Source organism: Coccinella septempunctata, chromosome 2 (genome assembly GCF_907165205.1).
Source record: "Coccinella septempunctata chromosome 2, icCocSept1.1, whole genome shotgun sequence".
Classification (NCBI taxonomy): domain Eukaryota; kingdom Metazoa; phylum Arthropoda; class Insecta; order Coleoptera; family Coccinellidae; genus Coccinella; species Coccinella septempunctata.
Genome location: NC_058190.1, coordinates 35,182,276 through 35,210,247, shown reverse-complemented (window position 1 = coordinate 35,210,247; position 27,972 = coordinate 35,182,276). Strand labels below are relative to the sequence as shown.

At 35.1% G+C, this 27,972-nt stretch overlaps 3 protein-coding genes across 5 annotated transcripts in view; 2 read left to right on the top strand and 1 right to left on the bottom strand.

Moving 5' to 3' along the window:
- The window catches only part of LOC123308620, a 41,513-nt gene extending 28,735 nt beyond the window's left edge, over positions 1-12,778 (top strand). The window contains exons 1-9 of one of the 3 annotated variants that reach the window (XM_044891364.1): positions 1,350-1,607; positions 1,883-5,033; positions 6,521-6,626; positions 6,742-6,862; positions 7,014-7,162; positions 8,112-9,528; positions 10,357-10,474; positions 10,561-10,800; positions 11,983-12,778. In XM_044891364.1, the coding sequence (XP_044747299.1) occupies positions 1,603-1,607; positions 1,883-5,033; positions 6,521-6,626; positions 6,742-6,862; positions 7,014-7,162; positions 8,112-9,528; positions 10,357-10,474; positions 10,561-10,800; positions 11,983-12,066 (5,391 nt within the window). In that variant the 5' untranslated portion in view covers positions 1,350-1,602 and the 3' untranslated portion in view covers positions 12,067-12,778. Of the gene's footprint in view, positions 1-1,349; positions 1,613-1,882; positions 5,034-6,520; positions 6,627-6,741; positions 6,863-7,013; positions 7,163-8,111; positions 9,529-10,356; positions 10,475-10,560; positions 10,801-11,982 lie in introns of those variants that run through there. The other 2 variants (XM_044891366.1, XM_044891365.1) reach the window with 2 other exon arrangements.
- An 823-nt stretch (positions 12,779-13,601) lies between these two features.
- LOC123308621 (guanine nucleotide-binding protein G(s) subunit alpha-like) lies at positions 13,602-16,425 on the bottom strand. Its single transcript, XM_044891367.1, has 6 exons — positions 15,778-16,425; positions 15,543-15,707; positions 15,265-15,443; positions 14,546-14,796; positions 14,361-14,488; positions 13,602-14,157 (listed from the first exon to the last, which is right to left on the bottom strand). Exons 1-6 carry the CDS (start codon positions 16,069-16,071, stop codon positions 14,011-14,013), a joined length of 1,164 nt encoding a protein of 387 aa, XP_044747302.1. The 5' UTR covers positions 16,072-16,425; the 3' UTR covers positions 13,602-14,010.
- Positions 16,426-24,920: 8,495 nt separating this feature from the next.
- On the top strand, positions 24,921-27,667 carry LOC123307142. Its single transcript, XM_044889360.1, has 4 exons — positions 24,921-25,222; positions 25,748-26,417; positions 26,488-27,525; positions 27,578-27,667. Exons 1-4 carry the CDS (start codon positions 24,921-24,923, stop codon positions 27,665-27,667), a joined length of 2,100 nt encoding a protein of 699 aa, XP_044745295.1.
- Positions 27,668-27,972: the final 305 nt, after the last annotated feature.

Sequence of the window (27,972 nt, the reverse complement as noted above, 5' to 3'; positions counted from 1 at the left end):
ATCAAAGGAATATTTGAGGGGAGGGGGTATCTTCGGTAGATATCTTTCTAGCTTTTATTTCCGCAAATTTCTTATCTTATTGGTTCGGTTTTTGATTTCCACGTATTTACTTCCTTTGAATGTAAATCTGCCAGCAAACATATAACAACCTTGTAAATTTGCCTTATTTCCTCCATACCTTGTCCAATATAGTTTTTTTCATTATTCGTAGAAGTCTTTCCTTAGAGAGTACTAGGAAAGTTTGAGTTTATCTCTGAACAGAACAAGCGATAAGTATTACTCGTATTCCCAGATATTTGTGACTTTCCTCAAATGCAGACATAAAAACTGAAACATACTCTAGCATTGGGCAACATTTGGCACATTTGAGAGTTCTGTACCCAGCAACAAGTTGCCAATTTCATATCGAGAATGTCTTCAGTTTGAATGTGTGAAATTTAGACATATTCGAATTCTTTGTTCCTTGATATTACATATCCGGTACATCCACTTGTTGTCAACTAATTAGGGACAATTAGAGATAGAATATATTAACATAAATCAGCGAAGTTGAAGAGGATATTTATTCAATCAAGAAACAATTTTTTTAGAATGGAATAGAATCTTCGGTTCCATCAAGCGTGCTAGTTTTTGTATAAAAAGTAGTGTTCACGTTATACCAGAAAATAATTCTATAACTGAAGATAATGACCTGAACAAATTTCACTTTTTATTGTATTGAAAAAAATATGATTGATTTGAGTACTAAGAATACTTGAATCCGTTGCACATCAAAATTTTGGCCTCCTCAGTTTAAACTAGGTACGTAATCTATTGTTCTAGAGCACCAACATTTTTTTATTGACGGTTAATTGCTGAAATCCTAATTACCGAACTCGTAACTTCACGTTACATAGACCAAACCTCTCATTGATATGAAAATATGTTACAAAATTGATTTCTCTACCATGTACCCCTGTTTTAAATCTGCGGCGTTTTTTTAGTGGAAATTCCCTTATATATTCCGAATCTTGCTTATGGGTTTTTCTTCAAAACCAAGCCCATCGGTTTGAGCCCAGCGTTAATAGCTTTAAGGCCATCATGCTTGTTAATCTGAAATCCTAAATGAATGGGGGATCCCGTGGGGTATACTAGCACAATAAGCTACCCATCCAAGCATAGCCATATGACTGATTCATGCACGATGATCAGTATTTGTTGCGAGATTAAAAAACAAAGAGATGAGAGATCTGTGGAATGAGCCCCCTGGCAGTCGACGGCGATAACGATTTTTTTATTGACAAGGCCACACTTATCATATGAAACTGTATCAACGTATGTATATTGTATATTTTCATTCTGTTATCATTTCCACTGGTTCTGTATCAAGTCAACACACATATAGGAATGAGTCATTTTAGGTTCCTGTCCGTACGTCCTCTTGAACGTTCTTCGATAGATAATCATGATAATTCCGGCGTTATTGAATAGATATGGGGAAATGAAGTATTGCATACTGCTGATGAGTTTCGTTCGTTGAGTCGATTGTTCAGTTCGAAGATCGCTTCAAATACAATTCCACAAACATTTTATCAAGATCATTGAGGACAGACTGAAATTATAATGATGTGAGGTATTCCCTTTATTTTATCAACCTTTTTTAACTACTCATCATTCGTAACTTGGGTGTTCTATCTTCATACAAAGAGAATTATTTGGCTCATAGGATGATCGTTATTATCGTTGGTTCTTTATCTGTAAATAATTGTCAGGTAACATATGACATCTGTACACCTCAAAAAATGAACTATATCAACACAGTGCTATTTGTAACATGATTCTATATTATTCTGAACCAATTGAAGATTGATTCATTGAGAACTTATTTGACTGTTTGTTTCAGGTTGTACTCAGCGATGGAAAGCACCGTTGATAGTTACTTGCACAAAAAATTCAAGAAACAATTAAACTACGAACCACGAAACAAAAATGAGATTAACAATGGGCCCAAACAAGCGGAACAGAATCAAGAGAAGAAAACGCTACCCTTGGAAAACAGTCATCAAGTGAAAAATTCGTCTTGTCGGACAGACAATACTCTTACAGTGCCAAATACAAGTACAAATGTAGTAAACGACAGTTTAAACGTCAGAAATGACATTACAATCTTGAGGATACATGAATCAACCAGTAAATATGACTGTTCGAACGTAGCAAATGACAGTTTAGGTTATAGTGCTGACAGTTTAAACGATAACAAGTCTTCCATATCATTAGAGAATCCTGTAGTCACTTTACAATCGCATAACATATCGTACGTTTCAAATATTCACAGGTATGAAGTTAATTTTGATACAAAGTTTAGCTGTTCTGATGTTGTTAGTAACTCCCATGGACAAAAGTCTTCCATTTTAGATACTAACTTGTATAAGTACAACTACGTGAAGTCTGATGATAATGTATCACCAGAAAGGGAACAAAATAATCAAGAAATCGAAAAGAAATCAGAAGAAACACATACCCAACCTGATAAAAGTACTGGTGGGAAATATGTATGTAACTACTGTAATTTGGCTTGTTCCAAGCCAAGTGTCCTGCAGAAACACATCCGGGCACACACTAACGAAAGGCCATACCCTTGTGTCAGTTGTGGGTTCAGCTTCAAGACAAGATCTAACTTATACAAGCATTGTAGATCCAGAACACACGCAAATAGGGTATTGGGTAGCAAGGCACGTGGTGAAGTTATTGGCGAAGAGCAAGAATCGAATGCTTTCGAAGCCCTTCCAAGTAATGAACAACAAAATAATGAGATAACAGAACGTCCAGTGGACTACAAAACTAAATTGTATAAGCCAAGGTTCCACACTGCTTCTAAATTATTCTATGAGCATGTTTCTAAAGAAAACATTGAAGATGAGAACAAGCAAATTGATCACAGTGACTCCGATATCTTATCACATCATATCAATGAACTTATTACCAAAAATAATTCAAAAGTGAATTCTAACGAATCATATCTTTTAAAGAGAAAACTAGATGAGTATAACAGTGAATATGCACAAGCGCCTCAAAGAGTTTTCACTAGAGATAATGAAGGGTTGAAAGTTGCCGATGAACCCCTAAACCTGACAAACAAAGTGAGGAAAAGATGTATGAGTGAGGCCGTGGAGTCCAAGAGTTTAATAAAAGAAATTCTGTTGAAGAACTTAGCTTCAGACATGCAGTGCCCTCATTGCAAAATGATTTTTCAAACTGTGACCGAGTTGGAACTGCATAAACTGAGAAATTGCAAAGGTTTTGTTGCACCGGGTGCAAAGTATGCCAGGAGCAGTTCTGTCAATGTAGCATCAATACTTACTCAAAATAAGAATGCCTTCGATAGTATGCCTCAAATGCAAGCAGTTTTTCCTCTCAAATCTCCAGGACCATTTTTAGGGAAAACAAGATTGGTGGAAAGTGACAAAACTAAATCTTTTTCATTTGATGATGGTCTTCCCAATATCTCGATGTATCCAAAGGCTAAAGAAATGATAACGTCAAAATATTTGCTTACACCTTCATCACTCCAGAATGACACAGAGAAAAAGGCCCCAGTTAAACTGTTTGGGGGTGAATTGAAGATATCGGAAAATGTGGACGATAGCAAGCGTTTTCAAATTGAGAATAATAGTGATGGCTTCGAATCAACCTCCAATTTCATGAATTATGGTGGAAAAATGAGCGAAAATAGAGTTATAAAGAGTAGTTTGCATTCTGGTGGAACAGTATTGACTAACAAGGGCAATTTTGATGGGGATCATTTGAACAATGTACAAAATGTGATGAGGATGTATGATACTTCACCAGATTCACCGGGTGTAGATATGGGAAATAGGAGGGTCGGATTCAACTCTTCACATGTGAACGAACGAAAAAAACCACCAGATTTGGTGATAACATTTTCAAGTGAAGAAATTAACTCTCCTAGTCCATCATACATGAAGTATACAAATATTCTTGATTTTAGTCAGAATGCTGTTAAACTATTGACACCTAATATAAAACAACCAAATTTATTGATTCCTGGATTACCTGTTCCTAATAAGTTTACATACCCAACACCAGATAATCCCCAGCCGTTGAAAATTGAAGTTGACATGGATAGTTATGCCCCTCAAAATTTAACGAGGAGTAATTATCAAGAGAAAACATCAACACCAGACAGTTCAAAACCCTTGCATAAAAAATTTCAGTTCCCTTCACAAGAAATAGAATCTCAACCTAGTAATATGTACAACCCAATGAATATTGTGGTGAATGGTAAAGTTGTAAGATATGTGCCGGGTATGCCTGGTCCAGTGGTTGCTGAGTCCCCCATAGATTCCTCATATATGAGAGGTAATATTGTTTCTTCGACACCTGTTAAAATATCCCCAAGTTTATCTAGAACAACTCCTGAGGTAGAAATATCGATAGAAAAAGAACGTAATATTGAAGAAAGCAAAAGAATACCTCCACTCTCTGTATCGAAGCTGGTAAAGCCACCAGTGATGGAAAAATTGGAGATAAAGACAACTGATTCACCTACGAAGAGCTTTGAATCGCCTGAAATGAGATCTCCTGTTATCAAATTGAGTGAGATGAAATCTCCTGTGAAAGTAACTTCAGCAGAATCAAAAAAATTCGCTCGGCCTAATAGTTTAGCATTGAAACCGACTTCAGCATCAATGAAACAACATCATGGGTTGACACCAACTTTATTGAATCAAATTCTGATATCTCCTGATACGCCGAGAGTTGCCAAGAAGTATGTACAGCAGTATCTCAATGGGAACTACTTCAGTTACTTGGGGTTGAAATCCACAACGAGGCCTGTTTATTGTACCCTGAATAAAACCCAACCTTCGTATGTACCACACTTCAAGAAACTGAGCATGTATTCTGAGTGGAGACAGCAAGATACGAAAACGGAAAAATTTTATGCTACAGGTTATGACTCAAGACAGAAATCTTCAAGGTACACTGTGGCTGGACCAAAAAATTCAGACTTGATGGCCCACTCAAGTTACAAGGTAGGTTTTCAGTGATTGATGAGTTTATTACATTTTTATTCAAAACTGAATTCTAAGCATATTTCATTATCTGAGAAAGTCTGTTCAATGCTACTATACTACTAACCACACTGAATTATACTTGCTGTTTAATACGCACTATGTTAATTGATTTTCATTGTTACACTTCACTCTGTCCGTTCATAATATTGTGCAGCACTGTAAATTTGAAAAGTATTCCCGCCATCTACTAAACTACACAAACTTCAAAGGAAGTGTAGCTAGTAGCTGTATTCGGGTTAGGCTTTCGGACAGTCCGAGAATGGTTCTAGAACTGCGCAGAGGATTTGATACTAGGGCGCAACAGTTTTGCGCAGTTTTAGAACAATTTTCGGACCGTCCAAAAGTCGAACCCGAATACAGCCATAGTAATACAGAGTGACAAATTAAAAAAAAATAGCAAACAAAAAATATGTGAAGAAGTGAACATATTCTGAAATATATAATGAACTCTTCATCGGAGTACTAGCTGAACTGATCCGTTTTCTACAAAATTCTCGACGCTTTTTCTTTCATTTTCAACGACAAATATAAAATTTGTATTCTGGTATTTCAGAAAAAAAGTCATTTGGCTCTCTAACTATGCACTTCTAGTGGACACTTCGCTTGAAACACCCTGTATACTCTATGACTTCAATCGAATTATTTTATCCTCACTCTCTAATTATTGTTGATCATTATACAACATTAAACCATATTGATGTTGACCAGCATCAAACAGAGTTCTACTCTGGTTAGGGTTTCTGCTCTCTACAGCATGGATAATCCAGTGCAGTTTAGTGTAGTGTGCTCCCTGTACTCGGAATACAGATGTGTCGAACATATTTAGTATTCGCTCATTTGTCAATGCAAGATATAGCACCAGTGTAGCTTCCAAATAAAATTAGTTGTTCTAATTGTTAACAAGTTGTCCAATCAATTGTAAAATAGGTGTCATTATTATAAAGCATAAAAAAACAGCGAATACTTCTGCAGATAAGGTTATGCTTATAGATTTAATTGACTATTTTTAGTGAATACTATTTCCCTATGAATATGTCAACATTCACTCACATTTTGAATTCCATGCATTGCATAATTGGATAACAAGATTTACTTAGATAACTGAGGTCATGATGAAATTTATCAACAACTCCAAATGTCAAAGGCCATTAAGATCTCGCGCTTTTAGAGGAATCTGAACTTGCTTACTACTTAATTGCTATAGTATAAAAAATGGGAATTCATTCAGGAGACCAATCGATTTTCCATTTTCAATTTACTCTGTTGAACAATTTTTCAATGATACATAGTTCACTTTTACCTTCACCTATCTGAAGATGCTATTGTGATAGCGAAAACTATGTGTAATTATTCCTAAAAAATCTGTCTTAGTTATATAATATAGTTTTTTCAGTTCAATTATAACTCTAGAATTGAGTTCATTCATAAGTTCAATTCTTTTTCAGTTCTCTCAACCGGATTCAATAATAGATAAGGATGAAAACCAGAAACCTACTCCTGTGTCAGGTGGCTACGAGTGTAATGATGATTATACTTATATAAGGGGAAGAGGTAAGCTCTATTTGAATTCAGCACTTCAAGTCTTAATGAATTACGACATTTATGCTTCCAAAAAAATTCTATTCTATCACATTCGATAAATACTTCATAATTTTTATGCTTGCAGGACGCGGCAGGTATGTTTGCGAACAATGTGGAATAAGATGTAAAAAACCTTCTATGTTGAAAAAACATATACGTACACATTCCAATGATAGACCTTACACTTGTAGTCATTGTAATTTTAGGTGAGTAACTAATTCATATACAGTTATTAGGAGAGAATCGAGGAGAAAAGTTCTTTTTATTCTTATTGTAGCATTAACAATCGAAATTATCAATTTTTACGTATGAGTACACTGAGCATTTTCTTATAATTTTTTTCGTAATTTTTTTCAGTTTCAAAACGAAAGGTAATCTAACGAAACATATGAAGAGTAAAGCTCATACTAAAAATTCCACAAGTGTAGGATCAAATTCCTCGACACAGCAAAGCGGAACGCCTAGCTCAGAATCGGAAACAGACGACAGCGGAATGGATAGTAGTGGTGAGTATTATATCCCCATCCTTTATCATTAGCTGTGTATGCCTGCTACAATCGACGAATTTTATTTACTCAAATTTAATTCACTTTATCTCACATCAATTCTCCACTCTAGTCTGCCCTACTAAACTCCACTCTACTCTGCCCTCTTCCCCTCTGCTCTACTCTACTATTCTTGACTCTATTCTACCCTGGTCTGCTCTCCCCTACTCAACCTACTACTACACACTCTTCTACTCAACTCTTAACTTTCAGAACACAAATCAACAGCATAAACCAAAGCCAAATACACTGCTGAAAAATCGAAGTGGATAATTTGTGTACATGTAATAATATATGTATATGTCCATGAAAATAGAAAAACCATTTTGTATCTGTATATGCTGATGTATTAAGTTAGGTATATGGTTAATCTGCCAGAAATGGCGACACTAAGCAAGACTGCTTTAAAGCGACAACATAGTAGATAAATGAACAACATAAAGTCTACTTGGTGGAGTCTGTAGGTTTAAACAAGGTTACCTCTGTTACAAACACCTTGAAATCAAGGTTTAATATAGGGTGAGACCACCTCTAGCTCTTCGTAGTGCTTTTACTCTATTTGGCACTGTGTCAATGATAGCCGCTCCTTAAAATCTTGGCAATAATCCACAATTGATACTACACAAACCAGATGAGTTAAAGTAGTTCATTATCGTTGTAATATTTTTTTTTTAATTGGGCCATTGTGTCACTAAGACCATATTTTGTGTGCTATACGAAACATACGCTTGTCCAAGTGGTATGTAGAGCAATACTGAAAATTTTAGTAAGCTTTATCCCAAATATCCACTTCAATTTTTCAGCGTTGGCAATAAAAGATTTAACCTGAAACAGGTTATACGATTTTCGCAAAATATAAAATAGTATTTTCGAAAAAACGGAATTAAATTAATGGGTCAAATCCTTCCAGATGAATCAACAAGACAGCAAGAGCATGAAGCCGCATACGGGTTACTTTCCTTATCCCAAAAGTCCACACACAATATGACCACCAACTCGTTTTCTCCAATCCCAACCAGTGCTTTAGCCGTTCAGTCGCCACATCAGGTCAAAATCGACGTCGCCAATAGAATAATGAACACAGAAGAAATAGCCTTTGTTACCAAGACAAATTACGCGAAAAACAAGTGTCTGGAGCAACCAACCGTCTTAAAATTGAACATCAAGGATATTTCCATATCGGTTCCCGAAGAAAAAAAATTGAACGAGGTTAATAGTATGACGATGATGTTGGGGAAATCTGGTGAGAACAGACCGTTGACTTATCCTTATGTAATGTCGGACGTGGTGTTGGATGAACCAATGAGTGTTAGTTCGGAGAACACAGACAATTCAAGTAGATACGAAGCCAAAAGTCCAGAATCTTCAGAGCCGAAGTGCATAACACAGTTTCATGTTATACAACGGTATGCTGCAAATGAAACAGAATGTACTTCGAAGGAAGTCCCAAAGGAAGTTGCCCCCTCCGAACCTTCGTTTTCCAAGGAAAGGTTGCATCCTGTTGGTTATCCGTCGGAGAACAACGAGAGAAGTGTAATTGTCACTCAGAGAGTCGTGAGTAGTTCTTATAACCATGACAAGCCATTACCGTCAATAAAAGCCGTTGATAATGTCGTGATCAATGGGACTTTCAAGGAATCTAGGAAAAGAAAAATATTGGATGAGGCCGAGTTCAATCCAAGAGTGCAGAAACTAGATGGAGCCATTGATTTATCCGTCAATGCTGTACAGAAGAAATCTGGTGCCAGTATAAGTCTAAAATTAAACAATGATGGTAGTGAGATAAACTATGAACTTAATTATAACAAAAATAACCATCATGAACCTAGGACATTGAATGAACAAGTTCCTCAAAATTTATCTCCTAGAGAGAATTCAAAATTATCCGCATTGGAATATAAGAATAATGAGTATAACGCACAGTACCCTAAAGTTAATGGAAATGTTCTAATTTTGAAAAATGTGGGTATGTCCAATGAAGATTCCAATGGAGTGAATTCTAATTTGAATGTGAATTATATTGTTGAAACCCCATCAGTCACAGTAACCAAGTCTGATTCTCCAAAGTTATTTGGAGATTTTGACAATAGTGCGATGGAAACGTTGGCAGATATTGCAACGAAACAAGTGAAACTAGAAAAAAATGCTATGGCGAAAAGTGTAGCCTCAGAATATCTGAAGTTAGCAACAAAAAATGAATTTTCAGCTGGTGAGAATGAAATGTTTCAACCTATGAGTAAAGAAGTCAATGACTTGATCGTGAAACCAGAAGGCAGTAAGAGCTGCACTATATGCTCGAAAAGTTTCAGCAAGCCTTCACAACTCCGGTAAGATTTCATATTGAGGATAATAATAAAAAACTATTAGCATAGTCTAGGTAACCGCCGGAAAAAATTGTTAATAACACATAATCTTTTACTTCTTGTTTGGCTTAATTAAATGAAGTCTACCTCGTTTTTCCTGAAAAATTGCCAGAAAGTGCTTCATGCAGCTTCTTTTAAACAATGATACATACTTTTGTGTGAAATTTAATCACAACAGCTTCTTTTAAACAATGATACATACTTTTGTGTGAAATTTAATCACAAGGAATATTAAAGAAACAGGCGGAAAAAAATCACTGTCCACAAAAATTGACGAATCTCAGGATATAAATCAATAATTGAGTACAAATTGAAAAGATGATTTCTTGTCAAAAAATAGTATGGGTCTTTAATTTAAATTTTTTTTGGGCACATGCCACCTGAAAAGCAAGTTTCAATTAATTTTTTCAGAAAATAGAAAACCGACAGAAATTAAATTGAGCAGACGTTCTATGGGAAATTTTGATAAAACAAAGTAACAAGAAAAATACATAAAAATAATGGTATAAAAAAGAAAAATATTATACTTTCATGCTAAATACAAATAAAAATGTGGCATATCCACAATTCTCTCAGAAAAGGAAATTTTCACATTGTTGAACACGCTTGAAGCTTCTCAGTTTTTGTCAGACAAAATTTCGGCTCTGATTGTAACTACCAAAAATATGTATCTATCTTCTCAATAATTTCTGTCGTTATTGTTTTTCTGGTGTATTTGTTTCTAGTTCTTTTCTTCTAGAATGAGAAACATCTAATTCTTCTTTACATGGTTTCTTATGTTCATTATTTCAGGTTGCATATGAATGTCCACTACTTGGAAAGGCCTTTCCGATGTGAACCCTGTTCTGTTAGTTTCCGAACTAAAGGACACCTACAGAAACATGAGAGAAGTGCTAGTCATCATAACAAAGTAAGAGTTTTTTTTCAAAACACTTCAATCGCATTTGTTTCTGGTGTTGTTCTGAAATGGTTTCTCAAATAATTTTTTTTTTATAGTTATCATCTTCGCCCGCTCAGTCGTCGTCTGAGCCTCGCCCTTTTAAGTGTACAGACTGTAATATTGCTTTCCGTATACATGGACATCTAGCGAAACATCTCCGGTCCAAAATGCACATCATGAAACTTGAATGTTTAGCCAAAATACCGTTTGGGCTGTACGCTGAGCTAGAACGATCGAATAGCTTGCTTACAGAAATAAACACAGCAGATGGGGACCAATGTCTAGACAGCTTGAGGGTGAGTAAAAGTAGAGCATTAACCAAAAAAATATTACATATACAGATGCATTTTTTCCGATTCGGCCCTGATAAAAAGATATAGCCATTTTAAGTTTTCATAATGAGCTATGCCACCCCTGGAGAAACAAAATTACCTTCTTCTGAACGGAATTATATTCAGCCAAAGTACCTAATTTTTCGAATTTCAGAGTTCCTTTTTTATAATTTTTGAACATCAAATCACTCGAAAACGGCGTATTATACGAGAAAATATGAAGAACACTTTTATTTTACCAAACGTCCAAATATTCATTAGATAGCGTCTAACTTAGTTTCAAGAGTTGGGTTCTTCGAATTTGTATTTTTATGGTACGTAATGGTCATAATGAGAAAACTGGAAGAAGTGGAATATATTGTGTTCAAAAAAGATTCATCAAATAAAAATAAAGAACTACGTTTCGAAATTTATTCCATTCTATAAAACCGTTTGTGAGATTCTTACGTCAATTGGACAAAAGTGGCTCGCAAGGAGAGGAGGGTAATTCAGTTCAGGATCGTTTGGAAAGATAATGACGTAGACGGAGAACCTGGCATGTATTCGGCCAGCTTTTTTAATTTCAATGGTCATTCTGTTATTTCTAAAGATTTTCAACCTTGTTGTTTCCAATTCGTTCATAAGAAGTTTAGTGAAGATAATTTGAAAAAACGAAATGAATCACTCACAAATCCCTAACGAATGTCTTCTAATACCACGGTTTAGTGTCGAATTAGAAGTTATTGCTCTAAATCTAAATCAATTGCAGTGCATGTTCTAATAACTTCATTAGTCATTCATTGCGGTCTTCCAGTTTTTGACAATTTTTTCAACATCTTATTTGCATTAAGACACATTCTCCTGACCATCTCCACTGCATTGTGTGGTAGGAATTTTTGCATTTGCACTGCTGAAGTATTCAGTTACATGTTCCATTAAGAAGTCTATGAAGAAACATTTTGGAACTCGATGTACCAAGCTGGAGGATAAATAATTTGTCATGTATTTCAATATTTCACATTTAGCGACCACAAAGCATGAATAAATTTAAATCAGTCTGATTGGTCAATAGAAGTTTATGACTTGAGGGAAATGAATGAATTGAATTGGGCTGCTTTCCCATTTGACAAACAGATATTGTTACTAATTAAAACCTTTTCTTTCCAGACTTTAGCGAAGAAAGTCTTCATGAATGACCCAGCCAAACTGAAAAATTTAGTAAAATCACCTGTGGTAGTAGAAACTGAGTAATTTGAATTATTTTTTAGACGAATTTCGCAAGACTGAAATGATATAGAGAAAAATCTTTACATTTTATAATAGTTATTTTAATGTTGCTTGACTACACAAACATTTTTAAACCTATTCTTAACGATGGGATCTTTATTCTGATGTGTCAAACAATTTATGTGATATATGAAATTGGTTTCATAGAATTTTTTTGGTTAGTCGGTATCTTTTTTCTCATTAGAATTTGGCTGGTTACAAAGTTTCAATAATTTGTAGAGGAAGCGAATTAGTGCCATGTAATATTTCATTATAGAGGAAGTTATGAATGAATTTTCACTAGAGAATGTGCATATAAGTGTTTGTAAATAATTGAGGGCAGAATTGGAATTTTTTTGTTATATAATTTTTTGTGGTTTTTTCAGTAATTTTGTAACCAGTCCGCATAAGCCATAATCGAATTGGTTATAATGGAAGATGATTTTATTGATCTTAATTAAGATTGCCATTCTGTAATTATTATTTGACCTACATTTAGGTAACTTATGAATTTAGTTTCAGGTTAAGTTTCATAAAATATTGTAATGCTGTTGCAGGTACAACATGTTTCATTTATTTCTCCTGTAAATATATATATGTTAATATTAATTTCTAAGTACAACTGTGCAACTGTTTATATTGTTTTATTTGTTAAAAGAAGTACAAGACTCCTTGTTAATAAATATTTTGTTTGATTTATGATTGTTTTTATTCATGCAGAAACGAAACTAAATCTTTTAGAGTCTTCACTCTAGGAGATACCTGTTATTTCACAACAATATTTAATTTGGAAGGTTTTATTAGGAACACTGACAAGTGGGAAGTGAACTCATCAAGGCATATAATAATAAAATTATTTTAATGGGAGTTTGATTTTGCAGAAAAAGCTCTTCAACAAAGGATTTTACAGGTATCTCAAGGTATTGAGATTAATATGAAAATGTTTATTATGCACTATTCCAAACGATTCTTGGGGAGGGATTATTTAATTCTTTTTGTATACACTTGACTGATCAGCAGAGAGTACATGGGCCTGTTCCGATATTGCTGGTTTTACTGGCCAGCAAATGAATAACAATAGAACTCGAACGACTGGGCCAATAGGCATCGTCTCCGAAATACTGACAGTACTGTTCAGGAATATCGGAACAGACGGTGTAACTAATCAAATAGGAATTATCCCAAATCACATATAAAATTTATGTAATAACATAAAACCAATAAATCTAATGCAAATCGGATTTTTTATTAACTTTTTTGAACTTGAATGTGGCAAACATTACAATTTTCTGTTCAAACAAGGTCCAACATTTCAGTTGAATTACTATTAAGGTCGAAATACAAAGAATTTCGAAAATTCAGACTAGTCTGAACTATCGATGTGCTTAACAATTTGATTGCCATCAGAAACACTTCCACAGGACTCTTGAGAGGCACAGCTTAGATTGAGAATTGACTGTTGTTTAAACATTTCAAATAAATAATGAATTTGCTTCATTACCCATGTGAGGTATACTAAATATTTTGTAGAAATATATATTCATGATTGATAAATACATCAAAATAATACATAAAAATAATACTCATTATCAATAAAATTCGTGTATATGGAATTCAACGATGTCTTTTACATAAGATTGTGAGATTCAGACTGAACTGAAGTATGTTCAGTGTGTTTTGAAATTCAATATTCCTCATAAGCAAAATTTCATTTGTTCCATAACAAGCTCTTTTTCCTATATATATATATATAGATAATCTCTGGTTATGTTTACACTCTTCAATAGACTATAATATGGTAACTTCAATTGTGTAGAAAAACACATACTTTTTTCCCAACAGTTATTTCAAACTAATGGAAAATCAATGACAAACAAAGATATTTCTCATCTACTCTTTTACTTGCAATAATAAATATGTATATCAAAATTAAAGCAAATCAAATTCTTTCAGATATTTCCACTGAATGCTATCCCTGCAGTCATCGAATACTCTTTTTATATTCTCTGTATCCACAGCACATGTGAAATGAGGATAAAGTCGATGGTCTGCATGATTGGTGTGCTTGCAAATTTTCTGAAAATTTTTTTCACAATTTACAAATCCTGTTTTCAAAGGAAAAAGTAAATTTGTCTGAGAAATACTTAATATTCAAACAATTAGGTACATGATGAAATGATTATAATTCAATCCTTTGAGAGCAAAGTTCCATTACTTAGCATATATTTGAATATTCATTTTTTCTGAGGAACTAGAATCAAAATAAAGGATAAATTTACCTCAAATTCATTTTTGATGTAATATTTCGCCCTTGTCACTTGAGGAGACTCATTTACTTCATGCTTAGCATCTTCAGGAGTTTTGTACTTATCAAATTCAGGAAAATAATGTTCCAGTTTTCTCCTTCCTACAAACAAAATATGAATATATAAGTTTTACATTTCTCCAAGATTTTTCATAATACCTGAAAGAATTTTTCTGCTAAATATATCTTGTTTGTTTAAGAACAGAATAACCGATATTGTTTTCAACCACCGATTGTTCCATACAACTTTGAACAAATCTAAGCTCTCGGTAAGTCTATTCTTTGTCTCATCTTCTCTTAAAACCATGTCATATGAGCTACAGTCTGTTACGAAAATTATTGCAGTTACATCATTGAAACATAGGAACCACTTACACCGTTCTTCTCTTTGACCCCCCACATCAATCATCCTGAAAAATCAAGAGTTCAAAAATTCTGTATAGAGAAGAAATCTTTTGTAAATAAAATTAAAGAATTCCTGAAGATGAATATTTCCATGTTTAGAAGGGAAACTGTGGGAGATGAAGTGTTAGGGTAAGCTGGATTTTAATCAGACAAGTATGTAGTTGTTCAAATACCATATTACAGGACATAATTTAATTATATCCACAGAACCATGAACTTCATAAATATTTATGGTTTAAATAGCAAGTTTATACTTTGAAACTTGAATTATCAACCTATTCATGGATTTCAAAATATATTACAACTGCCAAGGGAAAATGTTTCATTTTAAAATGGACTCAAATATGTAAATAAGAGGGTAAAACATCCATTGCGTTTATGTTATGTGCTGCTTGACTGGTCACAAACACCTCTCGTTTCAACTTCATACAGAAAGAAATATTTGTGACAACAGAATGGTTAAAAAAACTCACCTGAATTTTACATTATTTACTTGGAAAACCAACTCATAAATTTCTCTTGTAAGTACTCTGCATCTCAATATGTCTTGTTCTGTTGGTACATAGTTTTCCATTCGTATATAATTAAGTCTCTCGATGAAATACTGTGCACTATCTATCAACTGAAACTCATTACTTCTTTCAAAAGCAGCCTATAACAATAAAAAAGCTTAATTATCCATAATATGATTTAATATAAATAATAAACTGAAAAATTTTGTAGCTCAATCTTCCATTCAATTATTTCTTACCTGCACACCTTTGTCTTTCCACAAAGTAGAGCAAAAATCATAGAATTCCTCTGGCAGTTTATCGGCTTTATATGACTGTGCCAAAATCCAATTAGCTTTCTCCTGATTATCTGGATTCTCAATTTCAATTGGAGGGTTCAACTTGGGCATAGCTTCAAGAATACTCTGAAATAATTATTTTAAATTTTCTGTCATTTGTTCCAAGCTCAAAGAGTTATGAAAACAATTTACTCACAACAATTGCTTCAACTAAATTTCCCCTTATATCAGTTCTCTTTTCAATTCTCATTTTTTCAGAAAAGTTTTTGACGTGTATCAAATACATCTGTTTGATAATCGTTGATTTTCCTGACTCACCGGCCCCCAATAATAGGAGCCGGTGAGCCTTCTGGAATTCTTTTCGTTCTTTACCAAGTTGTCTATCTATCTCATCACTTCTCTGTTTCCCCATTGCATCATCTGGGGAAGGCGTGTAAAAACATGGAAGAAGTGGAAATATACATCCACAATCCAATAATCTTTCTGTCATATTACATTATGTCCATTCTGTTTTTAAGAAATAAAAATACATCTTCCTTTCATTCCAAGCACTTCATCTACTTCTGATATTCAAATAGAAGGTGTTGTTTACTTAAGTACATATTATCTCATTATTTGAATAAACAGAGTATAAACACAAGGTTATTTTGTTACTGTGTATGTAAACAAAATTGAAGATCAGTTTCACTACCGTATCCAATGCTAACTGGAATTCAATTAATCATAAATTTGCAGAACAAAACAAAGGATTTAGCAGTACATAAACCTTTTATATCAAAGTACTTCATTTCCATGTTAAAAATTCAAAGGGCTCGATTCCACCAATCAGCTGAATTTCTGTCAGAATATTTGAGGTTATGTTTTGTTTTGACAACAAATGTCACAGAAATATTTTTTTATTATTTTCAAACCTAACACAAAAATATCAAAATAAGATGAATTTCATGTTAGATTGCCTCAATTTTTTCTAATAAAAATCAAAATTAACAATAACCTTATTTTTCTGAAAACGAATACTTTAATGAAAGAAATATTTATTTATCTACCCTCTGCCCTCAAAAAATTTGTAAAGTACACTTAAAAATCCTAAAAATGGAGTTTAGGGTATATAATACAGGAGGTGATTCCTTGTTAGAAAACAATAAATTTTTCGTCGAGAAAAATGAGGTCAAAATGCTTACATTGGTTGTCGTTGATAAAATTGAAGGGCTCTTTAAAATTTGCGATATGTTCTTTCAAAACAAAAATAGTTTTCTCGACAAAAACGTGAATCTAAAGCTCTAAACCTCAAATTATTGAGGACCTATATTGCACTAATTAAAGATTTTCAAGGACCTATTACAAAAATCGAAAATACATAGTTTTTCATTTATCTTATTAAATGGCTCTTTGCCTCTGACTCCCATTTCCTTTATTCATTAGTAATTTAATAGAAATCCATTGTTTTGTTTACTTTTGTTGCATAATGTTGCATAATCGTAAACTAATCACGAAAATTGACTATAGACTAGTCTTTTTTGGTGATAGAATACACATTTTTTTCTACATTGATTTCTTCATTTTTTTAAATGTGATTTTCGAAATTAGGTTGATAATCTCATCGCATTAATAAAGATCAGGGGGGAGTTACGTTTCGCTGAAAACATTGAAGTTACGGGGATGAATAAAGCAGAAAATTTGTTCGTTGTTCTTTCTCGAAACAAAAAATTACAGGTCCTGGCGTTTTTTACCAATTTCATTTTGAAATCGGAAAATCTCAGTTTGCTAGTGCGTATGAAGATCCATAACTGAGGATTTCTGATACCTAAGATTAAGTGAAATTTGTTGTAGGCCCCGCCGAGACGTCACGTATTGAAATATTCGAAAGTCTTTTTCTGACAAGGTAGAAAAATATTCGATGACGAAGTTAATTCAAACATTTATAAATACGGAACTCGAATTTGGCATCAGACACAAATCAGCTGCGGAAAACTAGATGCGCGACTTTCTAAATGATTGTTTGCGTCACTTGAAAATCTTTTGGTAAAAAGTGTAGAAAAATAAAGGCGCGGTGTTGAAAGTGCTTATGAAATTGTTCGTTATTAAGTGCCCATGTTTAAGCCGGGTAAAACTGCACATAAAACAATTATTGTGAATAATTTAGAAAAAATATATTGGTGAGTGGGAGGTGAACTTATTTTCAAATTTGTGTATACTGGAGTTTTTTCTGTCAGTGGGTAGAACGTATCGAAATGAAATATTTTATGAAAAATCGTCCAAGCTACGAGTTAATGAGAAAATTACGGATATCCTGTATTTCAATTTTCATTCCCATTCAAAACCGAACAGGTTAATATTCTGAACGAAATCATATGAACTGAATAATTAACACTTTCAAAAATTAAATATAATGTATATTTTCAAGAATTAAACATTTTCGGCTACACTAGATAGAAACAATGATAATTTAAGTACAGACTAGACAGAATTGACGCATGGCATCATAACTAACAGCAGTCCAATATGTGGTCGCTAAAAAATTTTCACACATGAATATAATCACTTTTGAAAATAGTATACACATCATACATACATATAAAAGAAGCGAGCAACAATTTCGCCAAGAACATAATGAATCATTAATAAAACTTAACGACTCCAAAAAAAAAGAAGAAATTATACAGATTACGAAAATTCAATTCCGAACATAGGGATTGCCATGAGAAAGAAGAGGACTGTAGAAATGCAATCGCCCAGTGCGAGAATAATTTTATTACAGGTGATAAATTATTGAGTCCTCTCTTCTTTCTCATGGAAATCTCTACGTTTAGACTTGAATTTTCGAAATCTGTATATGTTCCTAATACAGAAAACAAGCCAATAGATTCAACAATTTAAAGTGTTCGATTTGTATGTGAAGTAATATTTTAATTCGTTCACATGTTTAGAATATATAATGTTTCAGAAATATAAAATATATAAAATTTGACCCTGCGGTAAAGAACACCATGCAAATTTAGGAAGAAGAACTTATACAGCAGTAAATGAAAGAATGTAATTTTTGATCTAGTTAGGTAACTGGAATTTGGGATGACCCATCCTCATGAGATATTATTATGCATTCACATGGTAGACTTTGTCCTTAGGGTACAGAAATTAATTCGGTGTATTTAAAACAAACGTATTACGAATAACAGATAAATATGTATAGAAATTTTCAAACAAGCTTTCTACTTTTGAACATTTGATTCAACCCATAATTCACTAATGATTGTTTTGAAACACACATTTTTACAACTTTTTATAAAAATTCGCCATGGATCAAAATATTTTGATATATATAACAATGTTACATTACACACATACTAACAGTTATTTTTCATTGTATAATGAAGTTTCACATGTGTTAAGATATCGATTCCACTTTTTTCTTTGTATACGAGTGCCTTTACTTGAATGTAGGTATATCAGTCATTGAAAATAATACTTTCGGAATTTTGTGGAGGAAAATATTCCCATAATATCAATTAAATCAGTCTTCAGAAAATGAATTTGGAAATGATGGGAGTCCCGAACTTGAATGAATGCAGGAAATCTTGTATACAATTCGTGCGACATGATGCCAATTATTTCAATTTCATTTCGAAAATGAGGAAATAATTATCAACAAAGAACGCAATGACATACAAAATCTCAAGCAGAATTCCAACAATTGAGCCTGCATCATTTAAATGGTGAGCTTTGGAATGCAAAAAATATATATAATAATTCGTAACACACTAAAAAAACAGATAAGCCACTATGCAATCAAATTAAATACTGTCAGATTAATATGAACCGTTATTCGGGAATTCTGATGAACAAGACATTAGATTGTGAATTTTGATAGTGCAAATGAAAATCAAATTAAACCATACATTATAACTTGCTGTAAGGTTGATCTGCTGAAAATAAGTTCGAATATATGAAAACAAAAACGAGATTTTCCACCTTCATCATATCATTTTATTATGAACGAAAAGCAGATTGAAGACGAAACAGGAAGGGTTCATTTGAACGTAACCAAAACCAGAATACTAAGTTGTTTGTTATAGGTTTCAGCACATTTAGCTGTAGTCATCGTATTGAAAAGCACAAAATGTAATAGATAAGTATCAGGAGTAATATCTCAGGCTTGATACTTTCTCCAGAACTACTTGTTCCACAAATTCCACTCATTTAGTGATGAACTGAAAACATTATGTGTAGATACCCAAGGTAAAAATATGTAGAAAATTGTATTGGCAACCTCTAAAAAAGTTATTGTGAATAACTCACTATGAAACTTTGAACATATATGACCGTTCCTACATCTATAAGAAGTGGATTGGTCGACACATTAATTAACTTTATGATTATACTTATGTCATGATATCACAAATGGAAATTTGATTCTAATAAATTGAATTCATATCTTCCCCTATCTCACGTAAAGGCGTAACTCACAAAATTTAAGAAATGATATACATATACTACTTGAGAATTCCTTATAGGAATTCTTAGCAATTTACGTTTGTTAAATCATCCGATTGGATAATAGAAATAATATCCTAGTATTATCCATCATTGAGAAAAGATTACTCCTAAAATATTTCGTCCAAATATTCGCTACGGCAATCAATGTAGTTCATGGATGGTGACTAAAAAAGTTGTAATCATGTACGATACAGTTACTTCATTTCGTGAGATGTATCACTTTTATGAAATTTTGTTGTTTGAGTTACGTCTTCACTTGAGATGGGGAAAATATATATTGTATATTATTGCACTGTCATGTCAATGTAAAATATCTCTAAACGAATATGAAGGTAATAAAATCCATTCATCTACTGAAACATTCAAAAATTGATTTCAGAATTAATAAAGATAATAATAGATCGAAAAGTTGAAATCAAATTCTGATCTTCTTTTGTTCATTTTATGCTCATCAAGCATTTACTATCAACTGCATATGAGTAAGAAGGATAAAAAACATATAAGTGTCTTTATACTTAAGTTCTTAAAAGCAAATCGTTTTTCCTGAACTTGGCACAAGCAAGTTTGTGCAAATGTGTGTAGAAGCACTCTACTGGCTAGTTTAACTAGAGAAAGAGAGAACTAAGAATAGAAACAATCCAATTGGCAGATTGCGATCACGTGAACGTTATTTGCCAATAAGATTATAAGTTACCACAGCTCACCACAGAACAACGAATGAACGGCAGTTTTGTGCCTTAAAATTTCCCTCTCCCACATATTACTGCGGAGACGTCTGAACTAATTTGAACTCCGTACAACACCAGCGACAGTTTCGGAACCAATCAGAAACGATATGGGATTTTCCATAACCTCCTACTTTTCTGTCGCAATCTATGTAGCATGATATAAAAAGCAGTCGCTATGGGATATCGGAAGTAGCCAGGGTCATTCGGGAGTTGCCACCCTGTACGTCACAATAACGCGCAATTATCAACCAAAGATATTTTGTATCTTCTTTATAACTTTACCCATTATCTATGCTATGCCATTTCTTACAAACCCAAGTCTGTCAATTCAGCATGAGATTGCTACCCAACACGTCACCACCAATATAATCTGAACCGAATTGTGCCCCCATTCTAGATCTTCTTGTTAGGAAGCACAATAGGAAAGAAGTACTCGGGTTCACCCGGGTTTGGCTACGTCATATTAGCTCATCGTTGTAGCTATCATATAATTAGGCGGTGCAGTGCAATAAATTTAAATAAATTCCTTCCCATCTACTAACTCGACTAACCTGTCTAAATATCAGCAGCACAAACCCCATACTTCCAATCGGCTTTGAACTGAATTGCCCGTCCTTTCTAAGAAGATATTCTTAGCGTGCTATTAAATTAATTTAACTACAGAGAGTAGCTGACTTCGGTCGCAAGAGTGTACAGAGTTCTGAGAACGCGGCATTAGGAATTGCTCACATGGTCAGGGGTATCACATTTCGCCCGATCATGTGAACAGTTCACGAGGTGACAATCTCGCACTGCGCATGCCTTGTCGCGTTATCATTTGAAGTAGCCCTTAGGCTCCGTTCACACTATCCGGTTTTTTACCGAAGACAACTTGAGTCAATTCTGACCAACTGCAAATCGAATGTTTGCCATCAGTTGAAGTTTTGTCCAATATCAAAAGACGGGGAAAAACTGATGATTTTGCAATATGTTAATCCATTGCCATGCATTTCGCAATAAAAAATAGGCAAGAGGCGTTGAAATTTATAGATATGTATAAGCATATTTTTTCTGAAACGTGATTGAAACGTATGGCAAAAACTGGATCGTCTATGCTCCCAAGTCTTCCATACTTTCAATAACCCAACGCTGTTTGAACGGCGATAAAAATTTTCTAATCAGAAGTATCATCGGTGACAATCTCGCACTGCGCATGCCTTGTCGCGTTATCATTTGAAGTAGCCCTTAGGCTCCGTTCACACTATCCGGTTTTTTACCGAAGACAACTTGAGTCAATTCTGACCAACTGCAAATCGAATGTTTGCCATCAGTTGAAGTTTTGTCCAATATCAAAAGACGGGGAAAAACTGATGATTTGGCAATATGTTAATCCATTGCCATGCATTTCGCAATAAAAAATAGGCAAGAGGCGTTGAAATTTATAGATATGTATAAGCATATTTTTTCTGAAACGTGATTGAAACGTATGGCAAAAACTGGATCGTCTATGCTCCCAAGTCTTCCATACTTTCCATAACCCAACGCTGTTTGAACGGCGATAAAAGTTTTCTAATCAGAAGTATCATCGGGTTTCGTTTCGAAGAAAAATTGAACCTAATCACGAAAGTGGGTAAAAACGAAACGGTAAAAACCGGATGGTGTGAAAGGAGCCTTGTGGAACTGGGGCACTGAGTTACAGAATCACACCAACGGCAATTGACTAAAATATGCCACATAACATACTTATTTGCCTATTGGGATATTCCCGAAATGTGGTCTTGCGAGCGAACCTCCTTGACTCGCCTACGGTTTCTTGATGAACTTCGATGACTACAGGAAGTAGTTAAATTTGAGAGCCATGAATTGGTACAGGAATCTGCAGAGAAAGCGAGGATTTGGTCTTTACGGGACAGGTAGCGCATCTGAATGAGAGTTTCTCAAAACGTCGTCCCTATTTCGTTCAAGTCACCATCCTCCAGTTAGTATATTCAGCGCTACACTGTACTGACGAGGGACAATGATCCCAAAACCGGCCTACAGTTACGTTTGGATATTTCGACTTCTCTGGGATTCCCTACGCTCGTTCATGACTAGCTCGCATTATTGGAACAATAATTCTTCGGAATTATTTTTTCCATTAATTTTGAATAACTTTTTCCTGAAGAAAATTCACTCATAGTAGCTCATTTTGGAGTAAATTCATGCAAAGTGTTAAAAATTGGAGGAATTTTTAACCCATCTCTACCACTCGATGCACATCTTTAGCAACTCAGTGACTACGTTTATCGTTACATGCTTCTGTGAACGTAACCTTAAAATCGCTGTCAATCAGCTGCTCGAAAAAACCGGTGGAACCTGTTGAATCTGCTCAATTTAATTCATTCTCTTTAGATTCTTCGTTCGCTCAAGTGAATTGGAACTTGGTCTAAATTCTTAACGTGATTTTTAGTGCACTCTCAACTTTTTTCAATCAGCTCAAATCTAATAATATTATTTTATATTATACTAATCAATCGATCAACATCTCAAAAAGGTACAGTATTTTTTCACTCAACAAAAAATGTAATCATTTTTTGCATGTGCCACGTTAGAATATCATTCTACATAATTTTCCTATCAACATTCACTCCATCGCTATGCATTTTCTCACAATTACATTTGCAATATTCTGCTCTACATCTCTATATCATATTTGCATGTATATTTTCTCAATTTTCTCCAAATCTCTCAATCAACCACGTGCTCAATGTACCTAACTGCTTCAACCCTCTCAACATGCATCGATATTCCATTCGCTTAAAATCACATCATCTCGAAGACCACTCACATTTTAATTTCTCTAATTTTAGCACCAAGTTCACATTTCACACCACTCTATTAGAAGCTTATATACTTGTATTCACTCTCATTTTGTATACATGTCACCTCAGATTAACTTTACACCTCTTACGATCAGACTTCTCAGGCCTCTTAAGTTTCAGGTACCTCTACTCTCAAGTTGGACACTTCGACGGCTTCTCATAGACCAGATCGAAATCCATCTCACTACACTCAGAACTCTGAATAATGGAATACACTCAATCAACTCTATTGGACAGACTGGTTTGTGATAACGCTCGAGGAGGTCCAATCTGATTTCAACTCAATAAGTATAATTTATTATACACTTTTGCATGTCTCTATTACCTGAAACTTATGATACCTTATTTATTTTCTCTAACGTTGTGAACTGCTCTTCTTGTTTCATCTCAATTATGAATACTATTCATTAATTCTTTCTATGTTTACAATATTTCATTTCTCTACATTGCATTTGTAACACAACTCACCTCAATTTATGTACTCTCATACAACACCTTCTGCTTTTCTAATAGATTTGCTATTCCTGTAAGCGTTGGTAATCATCTCTCTACATTACATTTGTTACACGACTCACCTCAATTTATGTACTCTCATAAAACACCTTCTGCTTTTCTAATAGATTTGCTATTCCTGTAAGCGTTGGTAATCATCTCTCTCTCATTCTGTCTCATTACACCTGTCTCACTACATTACATATCTCTAACTTCTCAAGTTGTCACTGCAACCTTCTGTTTTTCTGATAGCGAGACAGTTTATGAAATCGTAAACTCTATCACTGTAAACGTTGTGCTTGCATGATAACACTCACATCAATTCATAATTATCAAGTTCAATTATTATGCAACTCAAAATACATATACACGTTTTGATGCAAATCTATCTCAATTCTTATCAAACACATACTAATTGATCTTGTTACTCGATACATGAAATTCACTCAACCTGCTCCTTCTCTCAAGCAAATACAACGTTGATTTTCTCGTTGATACATTACTCTCAAATTCTCTCAATAACTTCTCAATACTTGTAAATAGGTTCACTCTGTTTAGATGTTGTATATAATTTTACTTCATGCGAGTGTCTATTTATTATGTGACGTGTTTGATATACAATAAAGATTTTAATTTACCATCTCCAACTCAATCATTTGGTAACAGTCCACTTTTAAGTAATTGCCAAAAATCTCAACACCCAGATTTTTGAACATTTGGTCCTTCGAGCCGGATGATTGAGTTGGAATAATCATTCATTCATATCACATTCTTCTCAAAAGGTCATGTCTCAAAAGTCGGGAAGATCTTCTCCGTCTCCAAAAGAGGATGACACTCAACTGCAGGTCCCTCCTACTCGATCATCCAGATCTTCCACATCTTCGCAGCCTGATGTTGGACCTCAAACTCGCTCGGCTGGTCTTCCCACCAACCTCAAATTAAAAGTCGCTACTCAAATGAGTAGACTGCAACTCATGAAGGACATCTTCTCCAAGCTGTCCAACATCTCAACATGGACTGTGCAAGACCTGTCACACACTCAAGAACAGCTGCAAGACCTTCATAAGAGCTTCTCAAAGACTCACTCGTATTTTGAGTCAGCGTGGCCTGAGTCGTGTCTCGACCACGAATACTTCGCATCTTCAGTCTTCTTCGAGGAATACTCTCTATTCCAATCAGCCATCTCGAAATTAATCCAACTCAATATGTCACTCAATCCTGTGGATTCACAGCCATCCACTTCTGCTCAAGCCCCTCAGCCTTCTCAAACTCGTCCTCGATTGCCTGACATCTCAATTCCCACCTTCTCAGGCGACTTCTCAAAATGGCCTGCATTCCGAGACCTTTTTCAATCACTCGTGATCAATAGCACCTCAATTTCTGACATTGAAAGGTTACATTACCTTCGAACATGTCTCTCTCACGAACCTCTCGACACCATCTCCAGTCTTCCCTTAACGGAAGTCTCTTTTCCCATAGCTTGGAAGAAGCTTATGGATAAATATGAAAATAAAAGGCTGCTCCTCTCTTCTCAATACTCAAAACTTCTCTCCTTCTCATTGGCGAATCAGAAAAATTCTACCGCCTCATCTCTTCGTCAATTTATTGACAGCATCGTCAATCCTCTCCAAAGTTTGAAAGCTCTAGGTGAAGATCTAGAGCAGAATAACAATCTCTTGGTGTTCCATATCATCAATCGTATGGATCACGCCTCTCGCACTCATTGGGAAACTCTCATCTCCTCTAATAACGAATTTCCCTCCTTCGCTCAGTTGATGGAGTTCCTCCAATCTCGCTCCAGAGCTCTAGAATGGACTGAGTCCAATCAGAGACAGTCATCTCAAGAATCCTCTCGCTCTCGCACAACAGTGCACACCATCTCTCAAAAGGTTACAGCTCAAAGTAAACCTTCTCCTTCACTCATCTCAAGCAAATCGGCCTCCTCGAACACTCCAATCTCAAAAGTCTCTTCTATGCCCAACTACACCTGTGATGATTGTGGACACGACCACTTTATTGCAGATTGCCCTCGCTTCTCCAAACGCTCACCTCAAGAAAAAGCTGATGTAGTATTACATCGCATCCTCTGCTCTAACTGCCTCGGTAGACATCATCGCCACTCTTGCAGAACGACAAAGATCTGCAAAATCTGTGGAAGTCGTCATCATACACTTCTACATGATGCTCCTCTCAGCAGTAAACCACACTGCAAAGTTCCACCGGTACCCCCTCGAGTGCTTCCACAATACGCTCTCACATCTCAAAAATCTGCTCAAAGGGAGGTGAGTTCTAGCAACTCAGCTCTAAAGCCTTCAAAATAGTTCGAAGAAGCGTTGAATTATTTTTCTTCAGCTACCTCAACCACGACTCAACACTCTCCTCGCCACTGCCATCGCCCATCTCATCACCTCAACAGGATCACACACGGTTCGACTACTCATCGACAGTGGATCCGAGCTGACCTTCATCTCTCAAGATCTAGCCAGAAAACTCAACATCTCTAGAAGGAAGTCGCATGTTGTAATTGTGGGAATTCATGGAAAGACTTCTAAGACACAAGGATCTCTCGCCCTCACTCTCAAGTCGACGTATGACCATCAAACCATAAATATTGATGCTCACATTCTCTCATCATCTTTCTCTAATTTGCCTTCCTTCTATACATGTTTTCAGCAATCTCTACATCTCCAGCATCTCAAGTTAGCTGATCCAGAATACCACATCTCAAGAGCCATCGACATCATTTTGGGTGCTGATGTATATGGCTCAGTTGTTCTTCCTCAGATGAAAAAAGGCCCTCCATCATCTCCAATCGCGCAACTCTCAATCTTCGGCTGGCTAATCCTAGGCCCTGTGTGTCAAGAACAGGAACGCCTTCCAATCCAATCTCCAATGTTTCATACTGTTCAAGATGAAGACCTACATCATCTCCTCACTAAGTTTTGGGAACAGGAAGAAATTCAACCAACGTCTACGTCACATCTCACCTCTGACGAGCAAGAATGTGAAAACCACTTTGTCTCCACTCACTCAAGGCTCTCCTCAGGGAAATACATGGTAAGATTACCATTGAAATCATCTATTGACGTCTTAGGTTCTTCCAGACAACGAGCCTTCCGATGTCTGCAAGCCTTGATTCGGAAATTCGACAAGGATCCTGACTACTCTCTGCTCTACCACCAATTTCTCGATGAATATGAACTCCTCCAGCACATGCAACCAGTCTCGTCAGAAAAGGTCAACTCAAGATATTTTCTTCCTCATCATGGTGTTCTCAAAACAGACAGCTCTACAACGAAACTGCGAGTAGTCTTCAACGGCTCCAGCCCCACCTCGACTGGCATTTCTCTCAACGATATTATGCACACCGGAGCGAAACTACAACTCGACGTGATAGATGTTCTTATGTGGGTGCGTAAATTTAAATTTGTCTTCTCTACAGATATCACAAAGATGTACAGACAGATTCTTGTTCATCCTGATGATTGGGATCTTCAAAGCATCCTTTGGCTCGACTCAAATAACAACGTAAAGACATACCATCTCACAACAGTCACATACGGAACTAGATCAGCTCCATTTTTGGCAATCAGAGTTCTTCTCCAACTTCTCAAAGATGAGGGTCACAACTTTCCACTAGCCATTCCTCCATTAACAAAAGGTCGTTATGTTGATGATATTTGTGGTGGAGCAGATACTGAACATCAACTTCTCGAAATTGCCAAACAACTCCAGAACCTTTGCATGGCGGCCGGCCTTCCGCTAGCAAAATGGCAGTCAAACGTCTCAAGTCTCTCCCACGTCACTCAAGAGGAAGAATCAACACCCACTCCAATC